Source organism: Emydura macquarii, unplaced genomic scaffold (genome assembly GCF_026122565.2).
Source record: "Emydura macquarii macquarii isolate MOO-44397 ecotype Brisbane River unplaced genomic scaffold, CSIRO-AGI_Emac_v2 contig_2531, whole genome shotgun sequence".
Lineage (NCBI taxonomy): Eukaryota > Metazoa > Chordata > Testudines > Chelidae > Emydura > Emydura macquarii.
In genome coordinates this window covers 7,513,893-7,533,052 of record NW_027132668.1, presented here as the reverse complement: position 1 = coordinate 7,533,052, position 19,160 = coordinate 7,513,893, and the positions used below count along the sequence as shown (strand labels likewise).

At 39.7% G+C, this 19,160-nt stretch overlaps 1 protein-coding gene across 2 annotated transcripts in view; it reads right to left on the bottom strand.

Annotated features, from left to right (window-relative positions):
* GRTP1 (growth hormone regulated TBC protein 1) overlaps positions 1 to 17,705 on the bottom strand; it is a 46,475-nt gene extending 28,770 nt beyond the window's left edge. The window contains exons 1-4 of one of the 2 annotated variants that reach the window (XM_067563657.1): positions 17,634 to 17,705; positions 14,297 to 14,448; positions 7,210 to 7,368; positions 1,693 to 1,817 (exon numbers count right to left, since the gene is read on the bottom strand). In XM_067563657.1, coding sequence (XP_067419758.1) covers positions 1,693 to 1,817; positions 7,210 to 7,315 — 231 coding nt within the window. In that variant the 5' untranslated portion in view covers positions 7,316 to 7,368; positions 14,297 to 14,448; positions 17,634 to 17,705. Of the gene's footprint in view, positions 1 to 1,692; positions 1,818 to 7,209; positions 7,369 to 14,296; positions 14,449 to 17,148; positions 17,569 to 17,633 lie in introns of those variants that run through there. The other variant, XM_067563656.1, reaches the window with a different exon arrangement.
* Positions 17,706 to 19,160: the final 1,455 nt, after the last annotated feature.

The following is a 19,160-nucleotide window of genomic DNA, read 5'->3' as shown; positions in this document are numbered from 1 at the left end:
AGACTGTTTGGCACATAGCACAGCAGGCACAAAAGCCTGCTCTTTAGAAAATACTCACAAAGCAAAGAATTTCACTAGCTTTATATACACTGGTAAGAATTCCATAGGACTATAGTACAGAATGGCAATACGAAGTCTGACTAAGTCCTTGGTTGGGAACTTTTCAGTAGTGACTCTCCACACACACTAGCATTATCAAAACATCTCTCTGAAGGATCTGTAGTTAGTATATAGTGCAAGACAGCAAGAGATACACAAAGAATTGTGTTAGTTTTTTCACTTTCATTGTCTACTGTTTCAGAGAATCTTGGTCCCATTATATGGTATGTAACTTGATGTTTGTTGCTTCACTAGCACAATAGTCAGTTTTCTAAAACATGTACAGGAAGTTAAGTTCCAGCCCTTAGTTTATGTAGTTATACACCCTTGATGGATAATCTATCTTTTGAGGGAACGGGGAGAAAATATGCATCTCTTCATATATCTGTCTTGCTTTATTCAGAAACCTGACCCTGCAAATACATTGATCAGAGTTTGACCCTTTGTATTATTCTCAAATCAAAATTCAAAAATCTCAATAGAACATAGTTTTAAAAGCTTTATTCCCTTTGGATGAAATGTTGTACATGGAAAGAACAAGGAACTTTTACTCCCACATTTCAAATTACTATATTAACCTCAGTACTGCAATATGTCAGTGCCATGTAGTAAGTCAGCTTTCAGTGACTTTGATCTAGGTTTAAGAATCATTATCAATCTCCTAGTGCTAAGAATATCTATACTAAATTAAATGAGCCTCAATTCAATAAATGTAATTTAAATTCTTTAATTAAGGCTTATTTTTATTTTACTATATCAATTTTCTTGACTGATATAAGACACATGTAAGTTGTGCAATGCAATAGAAAAGGACAGAGGGTAGACTTCAAAGATGAACAAAAGAAACATTTTTTTACTGTGCCAGTTACTGCTCCTTGATGACTTGCAAAGATGCCCAGAAAATTATTTCTATTTAAAAAAAAGCGTTTTTCTGCTTGTTTTTTACCTTCAAAACATTATGAATCAAGTATCTGCTTTCCTGTATTCTCCACAGGAGCCTGTAGAGAATGGGGGAACTGGACAAGGAGCTTTCTTAGTCCTCTCTCTCAGAGGCCTAGGATTGAATTTTATGCAAACAAATTTTCCTGCTACATGTCTGAGTCTGAGTTAAACAGATGTTACAACCAAACCCACTAAGACTAGTTTTAGCTCGTTTGACTGCAACTCTCTTCTATTTGAGAGTTCTCCAGAAAGACAGTGGAAATCAAAACCTGATAATTCTCTTGTAAATGTGAAGGAGCCATTTACAAATAAATAAAGTTTGTCATGCCTTTTTAGAACATCAAGTAGTAAAATAGGGCACAATTTCTTAGTTTACGGTTCACCTTTAGTGAGTAAAACTAAGTAGGTCACTTGAAAAGGAAGAAAACTGGGTAAGCACACATTGCAACTTGACCTTGCTTAAAATGATGAAATTTAAAATGACTCAATATGACATTGGAAAGACACTATTAGCAGTTGTTTATCTGACTATGTTTAGCCTCCCCCCCCAACCTTTCCTATCACCCCAAAATGTACTTTAAAATTAGCAACAACAAGGATATTGCTAAGGTCCTGGAATGTCTTTTTAAATATTTGTAACAAGTTACATACCTGGCAGTATCCCACTGTTTTATTATGGTGCCCATACGCTACTAACACATTGTAGAGTGTCTGCTGTAAACAGGGCTCAGCAGTTTTGCGGAATTGTACATTATCTGGAAATGTTCTGTTCATGTCTAGGGGGAAAAAAATGAAAGGACCAAATTTAAGCCATGCCCCCCAATAAACCTTACCCTTGTAAAATGTACAACTGAAATCTGAACATGGGCTCACGGAACAGGCGTCTGGTAGATGCAGTTAGCAAGAAATAACTTAAAACCCCTATTTTAGTTCGGTGGCCTACATTCAACAGAGATCCATTCCTAGAAAGAATTCTCTCTCTACGCCAGGAGTGGCTTACAGTCTCAAGCAGGATTCAAGACAGAGGTTCCTCTACCACAAATCCCAGGAATTAGTTACATTTCACCTAACCCTCTTCAGCAATTTAAACTAACACACCCTGTACCAAATTTATCTAGTGCTGTGGTACGGTATTAGCTGCGGCACAGGGAAGAGATATTTTCACAACAGATCAGTTTAGTTTACAATGAATCAGAGTTGTCCTTTGCTGAACTTATCTATATGGATTAGCCCTAAACCGTTCATTTTCTAAAAGATTCTGTTCTCAGAACTGGTCATAACATGTTTGACTCTAGCCTAAAAAAATGCAATTACACACTGTCACATCCTGGAAAAAAAAAATCTGCTTCTTTACTTGTGCCAGGTCATACAGAAGGGGATTTTTCAAGGAAAGCAGAGATGCCTAATCATGTACTTCAAGTTTAGTCTTACATCTGATTTGTGATTAAACAATTTCAAAGCAGTCATTCCTTGTTACTTGTTGCAGGATCTTTATCGCTGTCTGGAGCACAGTGCACATTCTCACAGATTTTTACACTGATATTGTCCCTTTAACCAACGTAATTACCAACTATTCAGTTTTAAGGACCTACGGCCTAAATTTACAAAAAGTATCACTTTCTAAAAAAAAAAAAAATCAGGCCACTTTAAGAGCTCGCAAGTTGAACACCTAAAAATCACTACTCACTTTTGAAAACAGAGGCCATTATGCAAAAAACAGGTCAATGTACTGGCAGCTGGATTTAAATTAGAATGACAACAAAAGCAACTTTCATGGTGTTCAGTACCCAAGGTCAAACTAAATTATTTAAATATAACCAAAATGTTTGAATAAACATAAGCAACAACTAAAAATAAATCTAACTATAGCATCCCACATAGATATGCATGACCTGTGGATATCCCAGGAGATATTTTATCTTATCTGCTTTTCCTGATTAAAGGAAGCAGTTCGCTATGACTATGACTTCCATGACAAAAACCTAAACTGGGAGCAGCTATAGGAAGAAAACCTCTAAAAATCATGGTTTGAGCCATGGAATTCAAACCTAAGATAAATCCATTGCCCTAATCACCACTTCTTCTTTTTAAAGTCAATACATCAGTTACAAAGTGGTGGGACAAGGAAATATAGTAATTCACTTCCCATGTACATTTAAAAATCAAGGACAATAAAAGCCCTTAACAGGCTTGTGTGACAATCCGATAGTAGTAGGCTACAGAAAACGTGTTTTGTTTCTATTGATAGAAATAACAATGTGGTATCTGCATAATCAAAATAATTTTTAAAAACCTTTTTATTACGGTAAAGTTACATTAAAATATTCCCATAATACATAGTATATTCCTGATTACTTATTCAGGGTCAGGTTAATATCCAAAGAACCAGGCTAAAGATTCTGGTTTGCTGGCTGGGCAGGCCTCCTCCTCTGAGTATGCTAAAAAGGGAAACCAAATTTCTAAATACCTATCCTCTTGTTAGCACATCTCTTGTGTATGTACTTGATGTGAAAGCTTTTCCAACACAAGGACAGTCCATATTTTACTAAGAAGAAGTCACATAAAAAGTCACATTTTTCCAATAAAGTGCAATATAAAATCTGTTAATAAAAAAAATTGTTGTTGTTCTGTTTAAAATGTAGATCTTTTACTGGAGCATTAAGTAAGCAGGTCAGGGGATCTCTAGGATGCTGGCGTTTTATCATATAATCAGAATAAATTTATTAAAGTACACTTTGGAAGTTGCTGGAGAGATAAGAGCTGACATTTTAGATATGTTATTTCCCCTTCAGCTATGTAAATTAAAAACTATATACATAGCAGAAGCTGATCCAAACAAATTTATTGATTGTATAACCTGAGGAAGACCCCATGGTTAAAGTGTCAGCTCCAATATTATTTTCCATTGCCACAGCACATTTCACAACAGATTTGCCTCATTTTATGTAGGATTTTAACACATCACATTTATATTTAATAACAACTACAACATCCTGAGGCTCAAGGCATTTAAGAGTATTAAACAGTGGTTTAAAAAGGAACCAGGGTACAATAGCTAAGGTGTTAGAGAGAGTTCAGAATTTTCCCATCTTTTCTAGAAAGGCCTAAACCAAAAATCAAGTAAGACTGCAAGTTTTCCAGAAGAATGAAGAAAAAGTTAATATCCAACAGAGTTTAAAAAGAAAAAATCAGTTTTCCATTAACCTTAATTTGGTTTTTGAAACATACAGATGGGAAAGCAACATTTAACCCCTTAAAAAAAACAAACCCTACAGCTTGAAAATAAGAATTAAAATAAATTTGACAAAGCAGTGAAGACAAAGAACACAGTATGATAGTTTTTATTGATAGTTAAGACCCAATCCTGCAATGAGCTCTATGTAGTGAGACCCTATGGCCATGTGTAGCCCCAGTGACTTTAACAGAGCTCCACCCGCAGCTGAGAATCAAAAGGGTGAGAGAAGCAGGGGCACTTTGGGAAGAGGTTAGTTGCCCCTCTGTAATCTGTTCTAAGAAGCCATATATTAAAAATATAAAATAATGGTGCTTTAGTAATACAAGATGGCAAAACAATGCTGCTATCAAATGCAGGAAGCAAATCAGCTAAGTAATTCCTTCCTTCTCAATTTATTTCTTTGCTACAATCCTGATGAGGAAAACCCTTTGCATGTTTCTCTCTCCTTTGTCATCATTACAGCATTTTTGACACTTCATTCAGAAATAAATATTGAGGCTCAGAGCCATGCATGATAAAATGTTTTTTTGAAAACTGGAATTAGAACTGTAAAGGTAATTTTTGCAGCAATTAGATACAAATTTTCAGACCTAAAGCTGAATGTTTTTGTACCGAATTCTGAGACATTTAGGGGATTTTGACTATCGGACATGCTTTCTCTCTTTATCTCATTGTCCTACCCTTTTCCTGCACATTATAATATGTGTGGATCCTTTCCACTCCACACACAATGCCCATTAACAGTGAACCATCTGTCTTGTTTAATAACAAAAAAGTTATGGGACCAATGTGACAGATGCTATGTTGTTCTGCTCATTCATGCTGCTTTTGGTTGCTCCTCTTCACCATCCCTGCATTTATAGGTTGTCTACCAAAACTGTAGGCTCTTCATCAGCAAAAAGTGTCTTTTAACATGTCTACAAAATTTAGTCTACGGCACGTGCATTATTTCTGCATTTACAGAAATAATCAACTCTATTGTTGCATTTCTTCCCCCACCATAATACTGCCAACCACAAGCATACAAAAATTATGAGTCAAAATCATGAGCTTTTAAAAATAAGAAGTTTGGGTTTTTGTTTGTTTTTTTTTTTACTTGTCTTCTGGTCTTTGAACCTTTAGATCCTAAGTTTTGATGTCGTCAAGTTGCGATAATGATTAAAATGAGATTCTCAAATTAATTTTCCTTACTTTGACAGTCCTATTAATATCTTATGTAAAACTATTACCTTAGTGCTAAACTACAGCACTTTATGGGGCATGACTGCCAGAAGATGTTGAGAGGAATTACAGATTTGTGAGGCGAATATTAACAAGATTACATATTATTCCTTACTTTACTTTTTAAAACTACCAAAGCATTAGACATATTTAATATAAAGCAGAAATGCACTGGATATCTGAATATTAAAATTAAACAGACAAGTTACATTGAAATGGCACTCAGCTGAAGCAAAATATGAATCTGAACAGTGGACAGGAACACAAAGTTTCAAGAAATTTAAAAGTTGTGTGTATCTTAGTTCTTTTCTACTTTCTCCTACACTCTCACGTATGCTCATGTTATTCTTTCATCACTAAACATTTTTTCCTATGGCCTCCCATCTGTGGTCTTTTCTCCCTTATACATCTACACAGGGATAAAAGGACCTGAGGCGGGGCTGTCGCTGGCTTGGGTCAGCTGACACAGGCCCCTATGGCTTGAGCTGCAGGGCTAAATATTGTTGTGCAGACGTTCGGCCTCGGACTAGAGCCTGAATTCTGAGACCCTCCACTCTCACAGGGGTCTTTCTTCCCATCTCTCCTCCTCTTCACAGAGCCCAAGCCTGTTTTTTCAGTTGCTCATTCTCTTAGTCACAATTCATTTTCCTTCCCATGGTCCCCAGGTCTCCCTGTCTGTCTTTTCCTCCCTTCAGTGGGACCCCAAATCCTTATTTCTCCACATAACTCACTTGAGACCCCTTTCCCCCCCACCACAGTGCTTTGTTTCACAGACTGACAGCCAAACAATCACCTGCTGCCCTGCTGAGATCCCTGGTTTTATGGCCTAGTATTACAGAGGGATTGCTCTCATTGCCTCACATTCCAGGTTTTGGCTCTGGGAGATCAACAGGATTTTTTCCTCTCTAGGCCACTGGTGAGGCTGACCTTGAATCATCTTAATTGTTTCTTCTACACCCCTCAACAGCAGCTCACGTTTCAGCATAGGAATACTGAAGCCTGAGGATTTCTGGCCTGGACATTCTTCCTGTAGAAGTCTGGAAATACCTGAGTAAGGCATTTTGGAACATGTATGTAATCCCAAACTCCCATGAGCTGCAGCTACTATTTAGTTTTAAAATTGATAGCTGGGGGAAAAAAATGTTATTTGGCGAAGGACAAAGTTTATTTGGCCAAGGACAAAATTGTTACAAAGTTAAGTCAATTACCCATTTCTAAGATAAAATTTAGTACATAACTTAAAGTACTTGATTCTTTCAAGAGTCATAAAAAGCCAAAGAAAAGAAAAAAGAAAAAAGAAGAATTCCTGCTGGATTTGTCATCCTAATTAAACAATCCTAGAGCTGTGTTGACAGTGAGGATGGCAGTGTATAACAAAACAAACACAACTGTGCCAATTTTTGTGTCAGCTTCTTTAGAAAAATATGATTATTACTATTGGGCCATTCTGAATATCAAGTAACCACAATCTATTTACCACCACTACCACCCCTCCACCGCCTATTCATTTTAAGTTTGGAAGGAGCACTGCTCAATCAGAAGAGAGTGGTGTTATTACGAAGTTTGTGGCTATTCTAATTTGCTCATTGATCATTATTAAACCACTACAACACATTTACAGAAATACAGCTTTACTGTCACACAACTTAATCCGTCACTCTTACTTTATAACACATAGTTACTGACTAGATGTATAAACATTAGGACATAACCTGTCTTGATTGCTTCCACCAGCATGTCATTTTTCTCTCCCTCGAGTAGTTTATTATAGTATCCCGGGTTTTGTTCCATGTTGGCCTGGGCTCCACTTACAATCATCCAGATCAGTGGACGATGCTCAAGGGGAATGCCTTTCCTGATATATCTCTTCACTGCAATGAAACAAACAAAAAATGTTATTTTTCTTCTGGAAACAAAACAGGAAGTTGAAAGATTCTAGGAGAACTCTTGACAACCATTCACTAGTTACGGTGTTTCCTCCTCCACGCAATGAGGCCAAAAGTGAAGACAAACATTTAGATTTACTTATTGAGTATGCAGCAGATTTCAGTGGTCAGAATATACTATACTCAGTGTCAAAGTACAGCCACAATACACACAAAACCCAAGTTTCCCCACCCATAAAACACACAATTAATCAGGTGGTTTCCAGTGACTTCACACACAGATTCCTCAGAGAACTGGCCTTTTCCACAGGTATAATGTATACATACTACAGGGAAAGTGAATTATTAATCAGTTGAATGCTATCCCATATGTTAGGGTTTTAATTTTTTCCCCTCTCTTTCCGTTGTGATGTCCTCTTGGATGGAGATTTGAAAATACAATGGTTTTCCCATTGATTTTTTCCTTTTTTCATTTGGCAAATATTGATTTTTCTTCTTTCCCTGTACTTCTAACACAGCCTGACATTGTAGTTTTCTGTTTGCTTGATTATGCATTAGTATCACTGGGGATGTTAGCATTACTCTAGGATTAGGGCTTGGCAATTCACTAGTGCTGCTGCAAAGCCCAGGAGTAGAAACACGAGACCCCCCAAGTACACATTTTAGTCACTCAGGGCTAGTGGCTACTGTCTGAATGACCCTGTTGAAGAATCAGGAGGAATGAGAGAGAAAACTGATTTTTCTCATGATAACTGGAGAGGGTTTTGCTTTTTTAAATCCAGAGCAATTTTCCCCCATCTTTATTCCCTGCCATCAGACTCTTACCACATTAATAGGCATCAAATTATAGGTCTAAACTACATTGCAGTCTCCTTTTAATATCTCTTCACCAAGTCTTGTCTTATTAACACACACCTAAGCATGAGCAATAAGGATACGAGATTGCAGGAAGATTCATTAACACAGGAACAACTAAAGTAATTACCTCCCTGGAAAGGTATGTGAATACTCACAAACAGGTGTTGCTCAGAAGTGGTATTCTAAAATACCAACTACATCATTTAAAAACAATTGTGAATCTTGAAGATCAAGAAATACTGTAGATACATACTGCATTACCTGGTTTCAAGTGATTAACCCTGCCTAAGCCAAGCGCTATGTATATTTGGAAGAACTATGCATGTCTCTAAAAGTGTACTCGTTAGGTTGAGGATTATTTTAACATAACTAATGGCATGTCTTTTTCTTAAAAGGATTATCCAAAAACGTACTCCCCCTTGTAACTGGTCTCCTCCTGGCATAACTATTTATTCTGAAAGCCTAGCCAGCGTCAGACATAAATCTAAATCAAAGGCAGGAAGCAGGGACAAGCCTTTGACTTTAGTATCCAGTACAAGGGGACAGCAGCCCTGCAGCTTACCACAAACACATTACTCCTGTCTCATTGTCCTTATGACAACACATGTCCTTAGGCTTTCAGTGAAAAAACCAAGTATAAGGGATATACTGTTGACCACATACCCCCAAACTCAGTTATAAACAAGGCACATTCTCCTGCAAATGTTAGAACTACACACATCAGAGCCTTTTAACAGTACTGCCTCCCTCACGTCCTTATAATGCTTAACATAGTGGATTTTAAAACAAAGCAAGAACTGCCCACCATTATCCAAGAGAACCCCAGCCTACAGAGGTGACCCAGGACTCAGAGCTCTAAAAAGGAAGATTAGTTATTTTCCAAAATATAGTTTAGCTTTCTATAGTTGATTGGCTGGCTGCAGCCAGCCTCCCACCCACACTTTCCTCAAAAAAGAAAAGCACAGAAACATTTCATAGAGTGGAACATTCTCTAATTACAATACCTATAATGCTCTTTAAAGGAGGTTACATCTTGCATGATTCTTCCTCCCTCACCTAACTCAGACTGCAAATTAAACCAAAGGTCTTGATCCCACAAATGACTCCAGATGAGCAGGCCCTTGCATCCACCCAAAGCCCCATGGACTATCATGGTTGGTGGCACACATGATGTCATTTGCATGAACTGCAGTACACACAACCTCAGTTTTAAATTGAGTCTGCCCATTAGTATAATAAAGGAAAAAACCTTTAATCAAGGTATGTTGTCTATGTAACATTAGGGAAAGGATGCTGAGCGTAAAGTAAAAAATGAGCGTAAAGTATTTCCAGTACAGCACTTGCCTCTGGCGCCCCATGTCAGTTTTTGTGGATTTACAATCATATACATGAATATATTCTTCTCCCTGTTACAGGATGAAAGGTGGACACAAAAGACAGGGGAAACCGAATATATTTAAAGTGCTGCCAAAATGCCCAAAATAAGTTAAATGAAAAAAAAATACAGAAAAAGAATATTTCTTCAGCATTGGGCATTACTTGTAATAACAGCAGGTAAGAGAACTGGGACAGAAGTATGATGTTTAAGTTGACAGCGTCCCTTTAATGGTAGAATTTTCACGTTCACTCAGAAAACTCCTATTTCCTTTGCTTATGGATAGACATGTTTTTGGTAGAGCATGACAAATGATGTCTGCCTACGATGTGGTATTATTAGGCAAAGTCATGCGGCAATGTACTAATTGAAAACAAAAAAGAAAAGATTTATTTTAATAAACTTTATTATTATTCCACTTTGAATTATTTTGTATTTGGAGCACATTTCTGAACATTAAAGAAATCAAACTTAAGTGTTGAGGAAACTAGCATGTACCATAGAGAAACACACCCTAAAGCACGGTTGAAGCCAGCAGACCAGCATATGGAATTTAAAAAGTTGCTTACGTTATTATCAACACATCACAAAAGAAACAAAGTGGATTTTGTCTACAACTAGCATTCAAGTTATGGACAAGCATGAGACTGGAAATAGTTTATATTTTCTTTGTAATATCTTCATTCCTTCCACACACACCCTCATGTTTTATATGTTTTAAACATGTTCCACTTGTTTCAAACTAACAGAGGTCAACAGGCACAAAAACAAAAAAAGAAATTTCTTTATGCAGAGTAAATAACTTACAAAACAAAATCAAAGACAGGAATTGAAGATGCAGTTGTTTTGACAATCAATAGATAAGCACTTAGGTCTCTCTCTCTCACACACACACACACACACACACACACACACACACACACACACACACACACACACACACACACACACACAGCCTCATTACAACTTGAAAAGGTACTCCCATTTTACATCATTTCCTCAATTAGTTCTTGAAGACTACTGGGTGGGTACAGCAGCATGACTAAGTGGAATAATAAACCGGATCCAGCCTTTTATAGAGTAATTTGGACTGTACAACTGTATTCTCTTTAATGTGATTTTGAAAATTACTGTAGTTGACAAATACCTCACATCTGAACATGCTATATCCAGTCTGAACAACAAGCTACAAAATGGCAACAAACCGGAAAAGCCTGTGCATTAATTCAGCCTTTGACAGGACATTTCTGACAGATTGCACATTACAGAACCTGGTTTCACAAATATTCTGTATGTCCATAAACTGCAGACTCTTTCCCAACCCACAGCAACTCAGTGCATTTGTATCAGAAGGCTGATAAGGTTTACAGTAAGTACTTTCTGCTCTCCATTTTTTCTGGCATCAAGCATGTTACTTGAATTTCTTATGTTGGCACATATAGGTGGGAATTAAAGTAACTTTCAGTGGTCATGTAAGACTCTAGTATTGCACCTCCTGTGCTTGTTGTCCAGCTGTAAATGAATCAAAGCAGCAAGCTGACTTGCAACACTGTAAAGAAAGCACAAATCATAGCAGCTGAAGAGATTATAGCAGAAGCCAAAGCACAGCTGAGGTGCGGGGAAAAAACTTGTCAGGTAATGGGGAGGGGAAAGAGAAAAAGAAGAGGCGCCAAAAGTGAACCAAGGCTGAAAAAAAGAGAGCTAGGACAAGATGAGGAACAGGATAGAGGGACAGCAAATATTGGTCAGAGAAAGAGCAAATGGAATGATTATCAAAATTCATGTGACCCATCTTTCCAGAACTCTGTGATCAAGAATAACAGGATATACAGCATAACAGTTGTTTAAAACACCCTAATTAGTTTTCTTTCAAGCAGAATAGAACTATGCATGTACACATGCCATGTCAGACACGAGGCAACTGCATGCAACAAACCAGTACATAAATATGCCATATTTCCAAATTAAGGAATTAGCACCACAAGTCATCTCTTCTTCCTGTTAGTATGATAGGAATTATGAACTTTTCTGGGGCCTTAGGACATACGGGCGTGGAACTGCTGAGATATCATGCATTCAATGATCTTTTGAGCTCCCGTAGAACTACACTACATATTATGAAAGGATATCAAATCTTCACTGGGGAATTAAAAAATGAGGGTGTGGATTGTGGAGGTTCTCAGAGGGACTGTACAGAAGAGCTGTAAATTAATCACTCTTCACTCTGTTTTGTATTATGATCACTTTGCATTTGGAATAGACATTATTAGGATCAGCAATTCGGTCTCCTAACACATCAGAGCAATGAAACAAAGTGGGGAGGGTGGGAGAGATGAAGGGTTCAGAGGATTAACAGATCGACTTGGCACTGTCAGTGTTCCAAAGGATGAATGATACTGCAGGAGAATATTGTCCTCACAAACTGGCAACTACCCACATACGTTTGTGTACAATATGGGAATATACCACAGGCATGGTGGATCCTAGTGCCAGTACTCTGGGGCAAGTGTTTACTTTTAATCTGTAAAAGTGTTGATTTAATCTGCCACTTTCCTCCTCTGACATTTCCAATTTTAGTAATTTTTGGGTGTCACTCCACTATGGCACATGGAATATTTGTCGTTAACCATGTGTGTTTACAGTAACTCCAAACATATACTGCCTCAGCTTTGTTGTATTCCTTTATACTGGTCATAGTCTTTCTAAAGGGGTGTAAGATAGTGTACGGTAAGCAATTATGATTATCTTTAGTAAAAAGTTAGTAACTGAAAAATTAATGCAAGAGCCATCCAGGATCTCTCTATTGCCATCATGCTTCATGTCCTTCATCCACTCATCAGATCTAATAGAACCCTGATTCAAGAAACAGTGTCAGAGATTTTACAAGTATAATGTAATGCTCCTTAGGGAAGGCTAACACTGTATACTAAGAGTTATCACAACTGTAGGAGCTGACACAGTTATTGGAGTAGCATGAACTTTCATCAGTACAGGAGTCTGGAGGAGCAGTTGAGTGAGTTGGCTGAAGGTTTGTGTGAGAAATAAGAAGACATTAATGGGTATTTATTCCACACTCATCACCATGATATCCACCTGTGTAACACTGGAGCTGACCAGGCTGCAAAACTAGGAAGATGCAATTTTTGGGAAATCTGCAAAATAAGTGGGACAAGTCTCCATTCCACTGTACGAGAGGTAACTCAAGTATACACATAGCCACAGAAAACAAACACTCATACCCACGCATCAGGAAATGCGAAAGTTTAACAGCTTCACAATTTGCACATTTTAAGAAAACAAAAGAGATGCATTAAGCTAATGAAGTAACAAATACGTTAAAAGCATTTTCCTATGATTATTAGAACATGAAATACTGAAGAAACATGAGACATCTCATTAAAATCAAAACCCTATTTCAGTTACCTTCATATTAAACTCAAGTCTCCTAAATATAAAACTCTTTACACATAAAAAAGAAATCGGCATAATGACACCCTAGCAAATAGGCTCTACCCTGAGCCTACTGCAGTTCTCCAGTCCCAAACTTGAACACCCTCTCTGTCACAAACTACCCTATTTCTGTCCAAAGCCTCTCAGTGATAATTTGCCCACTCTTGTTGCTACACTGCAATAACTCCCCAAAAGTAGTAACTGAAACACATCTCTGAGAATTCAGGTGCAATCCAAAGGCTTGTCTACCCCGGGGACACTTAGGAAAATTAGTCCAAATTAATTTTTTAATGGATTAGTTGAATTAAACTAAACCAGATTAAGGCCATTTTAATGTTTGTGCTGGGCACCACTGTGGGAATTTCAAATAGGATCTCCAGAGGGGACGAATTGGACACATCATTAAGAGCAAAGGGAAAATGTAGAAGCCTACACAGAAAAATTTCACTTTCTTACAGGAAAGGAAGAGAATTTGCAGCCTCATGGGATTCCTTGCCCACAGTACAACCCTTTAATTACATTTCCCCTCTTCAGTTTCAACCCCTGGACTTTCAGATACTGGGCTATCATTAGAGGTTTTCCTGCTTCTTGAACTGACAATTTAGCGTTCTGTTAACATCTTCTCAAATATCTGCACCTCACGCCTGTGTTAATTTAACTTTCTCTGTTTTTAATTTTTTATTATTAAAAATAAGCACATACGTTGTCCTTTTTAGCCATAAAACCCCATGTCACAGATTGGGAAAAATGAGGCACAGAAAGCAAAAGCAACTGGCAAAATGTCACAGAACAAGTCAATGGCTCGGCAAACCTAGGAGTAGAGCTTAGTTCTCTTGATCCCCAGTTCTTTACACTTTCTGCTGCATCTTGCAACTTTCTTTTAATGCGATTGCTTGAGTATACAAATACCTAAAGTAGTATAATTCAATAGTAACAAAACTTCTGGTCTCTCTCAGGTATAATCCTTCAAGATTATGGACATAGTGACCAAGATATCATGATGCACATCGAATAGGATTACTCCCTTGTGATCTTTAAATCAAATTGATTATCCCTAAAACAATAGCAAATTTGTGTACGTATTATTACTGAATTCAGTCTGTTATTACTTAGAGCAGAAAAGATATTTAGTATTGTTCTCCAGTGCTAGCCAATTTAAACTTAAATTCTATTTTCAACACTGTATTTTATTGGACTGAATGTAAATCAAACATTTAACTTATAACTTACCTTTTATACTTTTCTGTACACGGTTATTCCCCTTTAAAAGCTTGGACCATTTTATTGCTCTTCTAGTGAGTATCACCAGATATCTGGAAAAAAATTCTTCATATGACACATAATCAAAGTCTTCCGGCCTTTCGAATCCATACGGATCAACCCTACAATATAAAAGAAGTTATTGTACACAAATACAATTTCTTCACATATACATTTAAAGATATGTAAGTATGCTCCAGTAAACTAAATTCTAGGTGGTATTTTTGAAAAGCTGTAAGGAAAAAACAAAACAATACATTCCTCCCTGCCTCCCAAATATACTCTTTCAAAATCTTTTAAGACAATGAACTGGAACATATGTAATTTATGGTCATGCCAGACTTCCCTGTTTTTGACATTAGGGAGATTTAGAGCTGAAGATCTATTTTGTAGACAATTGACTTAAACTGTGACTAACTGGGGAGAGGTTTTTCATAATACAGAAAAAATAGGCAATAACAAATGCAAAGAATATATATTGCAAAGGTAAGAGTCTACGGCTGAAAGATGCAAAAAATTAGTTTTTCCACTAGTTTTGTGCTGATAAATATAGATGGTAATAACTGATTCAATTACAAAGATGACCTTTAAAATGTGCTATTTTTTGTAACTGTTTGGCAATAACTTATTCAATGAATAGTACTGTTTGAAAAATGACTACATAGTAATGGCCCCTATTTCCCCCTTCAACAGATCTACTCTATGTATGTGTGTGGCATCAGGTGCTCTTATTTTATTTACAACATTTAGGGTTTTTTGTTTTTACAATTTTTTATTCTCATTGGCACTGAAGAACTAACATGGCTATTGAATACTGAGTTTGGATGTTATTCTGGCTTATACATCAACTGAAATGGTGATCCATCCCACCTTTGCAATATGCTTTGTGTGGGAGGACCACCAGTGAAGTTAATAAGTCTTTGCCTGGACACAGGGATCCACCCAGGCACAGCAGCTTTCGGGATATCGAATTCCAAATATGAGAGCAGATTCAGCTCTGTTACACAAGTGCAACCTCCAATGATGACAATGGAATTGCACAGGTGTAACCCTGGGGAGAATTTGCCCCATTGAATCTTTTATTGGTAGTGATGCATGAGTCACAAAAAGCACTACTGGATGTTCAGATCCACTGAGTTTACAGGGCTGGCGGTTAGAAAAAAGTTTATGCTGACCAAATTTGATATGGAATTAGAGAGACAGATATAAAGTTCAAACCTTGAACAGCACAACACAGTTTTTACAGAGTCACTAATCATTTAGTCCTGGTCTTACTCAGAATAGTTTTTTTTTTTTTAATTCTTAATTAGTTTTATAATTAAAGAAACCTTTCACTCTCATACACACACGATGTTAGACGACTCAAGAAAGCATGATACTTCAACCTACACACGGCACATTTAGGATTCTGATGATACAGGTTGAGAACACAGATTAATTTCATAATTCAGTTTCATTGTTGGGAAGCAGGAAGGAAACATCTTCATAATTTTTCAGATCTATTCTCCTTAAAAGTTATGTAATCCCATATCTACAGACATTATACCTTCTCAGAAGTCCTGGCTGGTCTCCTGATTTTATAGAAGTTTCTTGTTTGCTTTTTAACAGAAGCTTGCATGTATGTCAAAGTCATTAAGCTATTATTTTTAAGAGATTCTTTGTTCCAGTGCATAACTAACTTTTTTTTTAGAAACGGAGAGAATGACACTGACAAACCTTCCTTGATGTCTCTCCAATCCTCATATAGACAAGCCATGGAGAAAGCACACGTGACTATTGGGAAACGGCCATCATCATTTGTTAGTCCATAACTTCCCTTTGGAATGTATTCAGCCTCTCTAAACCCACATAGCATAATACCCTTCCAAGCTCTGATTTACAGTAATTTTTCACATTTCTATATTTATCATCTCTAACCTTTCTAGCAACATGTTTATTCTATTAATACAATTACGGAAAACTGTTTTACATCTATTTATGGAGAATGTCTTATAAAACAGATATTTGACTACTCCTTATTTCTCTCTTCCAAAATTATTCTTCCATAGACTTTGCTTTGCCCTACCCTTTCTTGTTCCCTATAAGAAACTGGTAGAAAAGATAATACTTTGAATGCCCAGAACCCAGAAAAAGTTTCTTTTTCCAAGGACTGAAAGTTGAGTTTCATGGATCCTGCTTTCCCCTCCTCCCCCTTCTCCCATTTGAGGAAACAGTTTGAAAATTAAAAATAAATAAGCAAATGATGAAAAGAATACTTTAAATTGCTCCACCTCCTTTCAATATTTATGGGCATTAAAGGTTATCTATCAAGAGAAAATCTTAACAGAACGTATGCCCCTGAGGAAGAGGCTTTTGAATGTTATTCTCAGGGTTTGGGGGGCTTTGGGGGCAAGAGGGAGACACTAGACCAGTTAATCCAGTGAAGTTGCAACATAATATACTGCAATATATATATAGATATATATATAAGCGCTCCCCTAAATGAGAAAACCTCGAATCCATGGGTTTACCCAGCAGAGTGAAAACACTGTTACTAATCATTAAAGAAAATCTCCAGGGTGCTGCCGAGCTGGGTCAATGGGAACTAGGGAAATTTTGGTCCAGAAGTTAAATCACAGTAAAAGGGACATTTCTGTGAACTACACCCACCAACCCCCGCCACTTCAGCACAGAGTCTGCAGCAGACTCGAGGCAGGCTAGGAGCGGCGTGCGCGGTGAGCCCGCTCTCTCGAAGCGCACCTACACGCACAAGGGAGAAGTGAGGCGCCAGGGCCTGAGCGCTTGGGCAAGGCAACGACCCCCGCCCCCCCGCGGCTGTGTACCTGGGAACGCCGGCGCCAGCCTCCCGCGCGGCTCCTTCGCCCTTCTCCATGGCCGGGGAGCGCGCGGGGCTTCTCCAGCAGAGAACGCGCCGCGCCGCACCGGCACCAGCCCCAGCGGGGCGCGCGGACCCGAGCGGAGTTTCTGCCCGGGCCGCTCCAGCGGGGCAGAGCCGCCGAGAGAGCCCGCCTCAGACAGGGCAGCAGCAGCGCCTCCGCCACCTCCTCGAGAGCGGCCCCATAAGGAGCGGAGAGGCTCCAAAGTTCAGCCCCGAGCGCGGCTTCTGTCTCCCTCCCCCGCCCCCGAGCTGCAGTGACACACCGGGGAGACAGGCGGAGAGCGAGCGCTTCGCTCCACGCCTCAGCGCGGGCAGGCGGGCAGCTCCCGTGCCGGAGGGGGCGAGGCAGCTGCCCATGCCCAGGGCCCGCCCCCGGCCCCAGGCACCTTCCCAGAGGACGGGGCCGCCAGCCGGCCCCGCCCAGCCCACCTGGGCTGCTGGCACTGAGGTGTTGATGCCGCCGGGAGAGGAGCGCCAAAGGTGCGGAGCTTGCTTAAGTTTCTGCTCCAGGGCAGCGCAATGCAACTTCCTCGGGGCCGGGCTGCCTCAAGGGCGCAGAGCCGGAGCTTCCTCCCCACCCCCCGATCTCCCTCCGACTCCGCCTCCCGCCGCCTCGGCTGCTCCCGACACTCCCAGAGGCGAGATCCCAAGCTGAGCCCCGCCCCGCCGCTGACTCCTGCGCAGCCGGCCGGGAACCAGCGGGGCCGCGGGCGCCTCAGCCTCTTCCCGCCACCGCGCCCGCCCGGGGGCTCTGGTGAAGAGGAGTCCGGGCCTGGCCGCTCGTCGCGCCCCAGCGGGGCTTCTCCATGTGCAGCTGAGCTCCTGGACTAGGCCAGACTTGCACCCCATTCCCACCTGCGGCCCGATTCGGATCCCATTGATTTCGCTGAGAGTTTGGCTACGGACCTCAATGGAGGCGAGGTGGCGCCCCCACACCCTGGCCAGCAGCTGCAGGCTTCACCCACCCACCCGGGATGACTCGAGCTTGGGGTGAGGGAACCCAAGTAAAAGGGCTTGTAGGGAGAAGTAGGGGAGTTTTGTGATGGGCCTGTTCTCCTCCAACTGGAGTGGAAGACAAAACTCCCACCAGCAGGCACCTGGTCCCATTTGTGTCTTTTCCCTAAGGACTTTGCTTAATGCCCTCATACCAAGACCTTCACCTTCCCCTGACTTCAGGCCCAATCCTGCTGCGCCTTGGCAGTCAGTGGCCAAGTTCCTAGCCAGCAGCATTGGGCCATGCAGGAGATGCATGAGCTCAGCACCTGTCAGGATCAGGTCTTGGGCTGGTCTACATTAGAGAGTTTTGTGGCTTTGTCAACACAACAGTGGAGGTGTACACATTCAAATGCTCCTCCCAGCAATGTAACTCCCTTGATATGCCAACATCATAAAACCACCTGGTGTAGAGGCTTATGGAAGCATAGATAGGGCCACGCAGTGTCAGACACTGCCTCTTCCTTACATCTTCATGGCTCCAGCAGAGCCCTGAAATTGATAAGAAAACCAGCTGGGAGTTGGGGGAGAAGCCATGGGCAGCTGGAGGATTGGGCTCATTATGTAGAGAGACTTCAAAGATAAAGCAAAAGTGTAACCTGTGGAAGAAATATCAGTTGTATTATTTTATGAAGCAACCAACCTAGGTCTCTGATTTTTTTATTTTTTTATTTAAAAAATTTACATATAATTTGATTTTTGTTTGTTCTGGTTAAAAACGTGTTGTTATTTTTGAAAAATTCTTTGGTTTATTAGTTGCAATGAATTTTTCTCCTCTCTTAGGCCTTAATCCTACAGAAGCTACATAAGTCTTTGCAGGATCAGGGCCTAAGTAAATTGCCCAAGGCCACACACACAGGTCCTGATTCCAGTCCTGCCCTTGGTCACACTGGGGCAAACCTCTCAGCCCACAGAGAACTCCACTGAAGTCGTCGTGGTTCCACACAGACACAGATGTCTGCC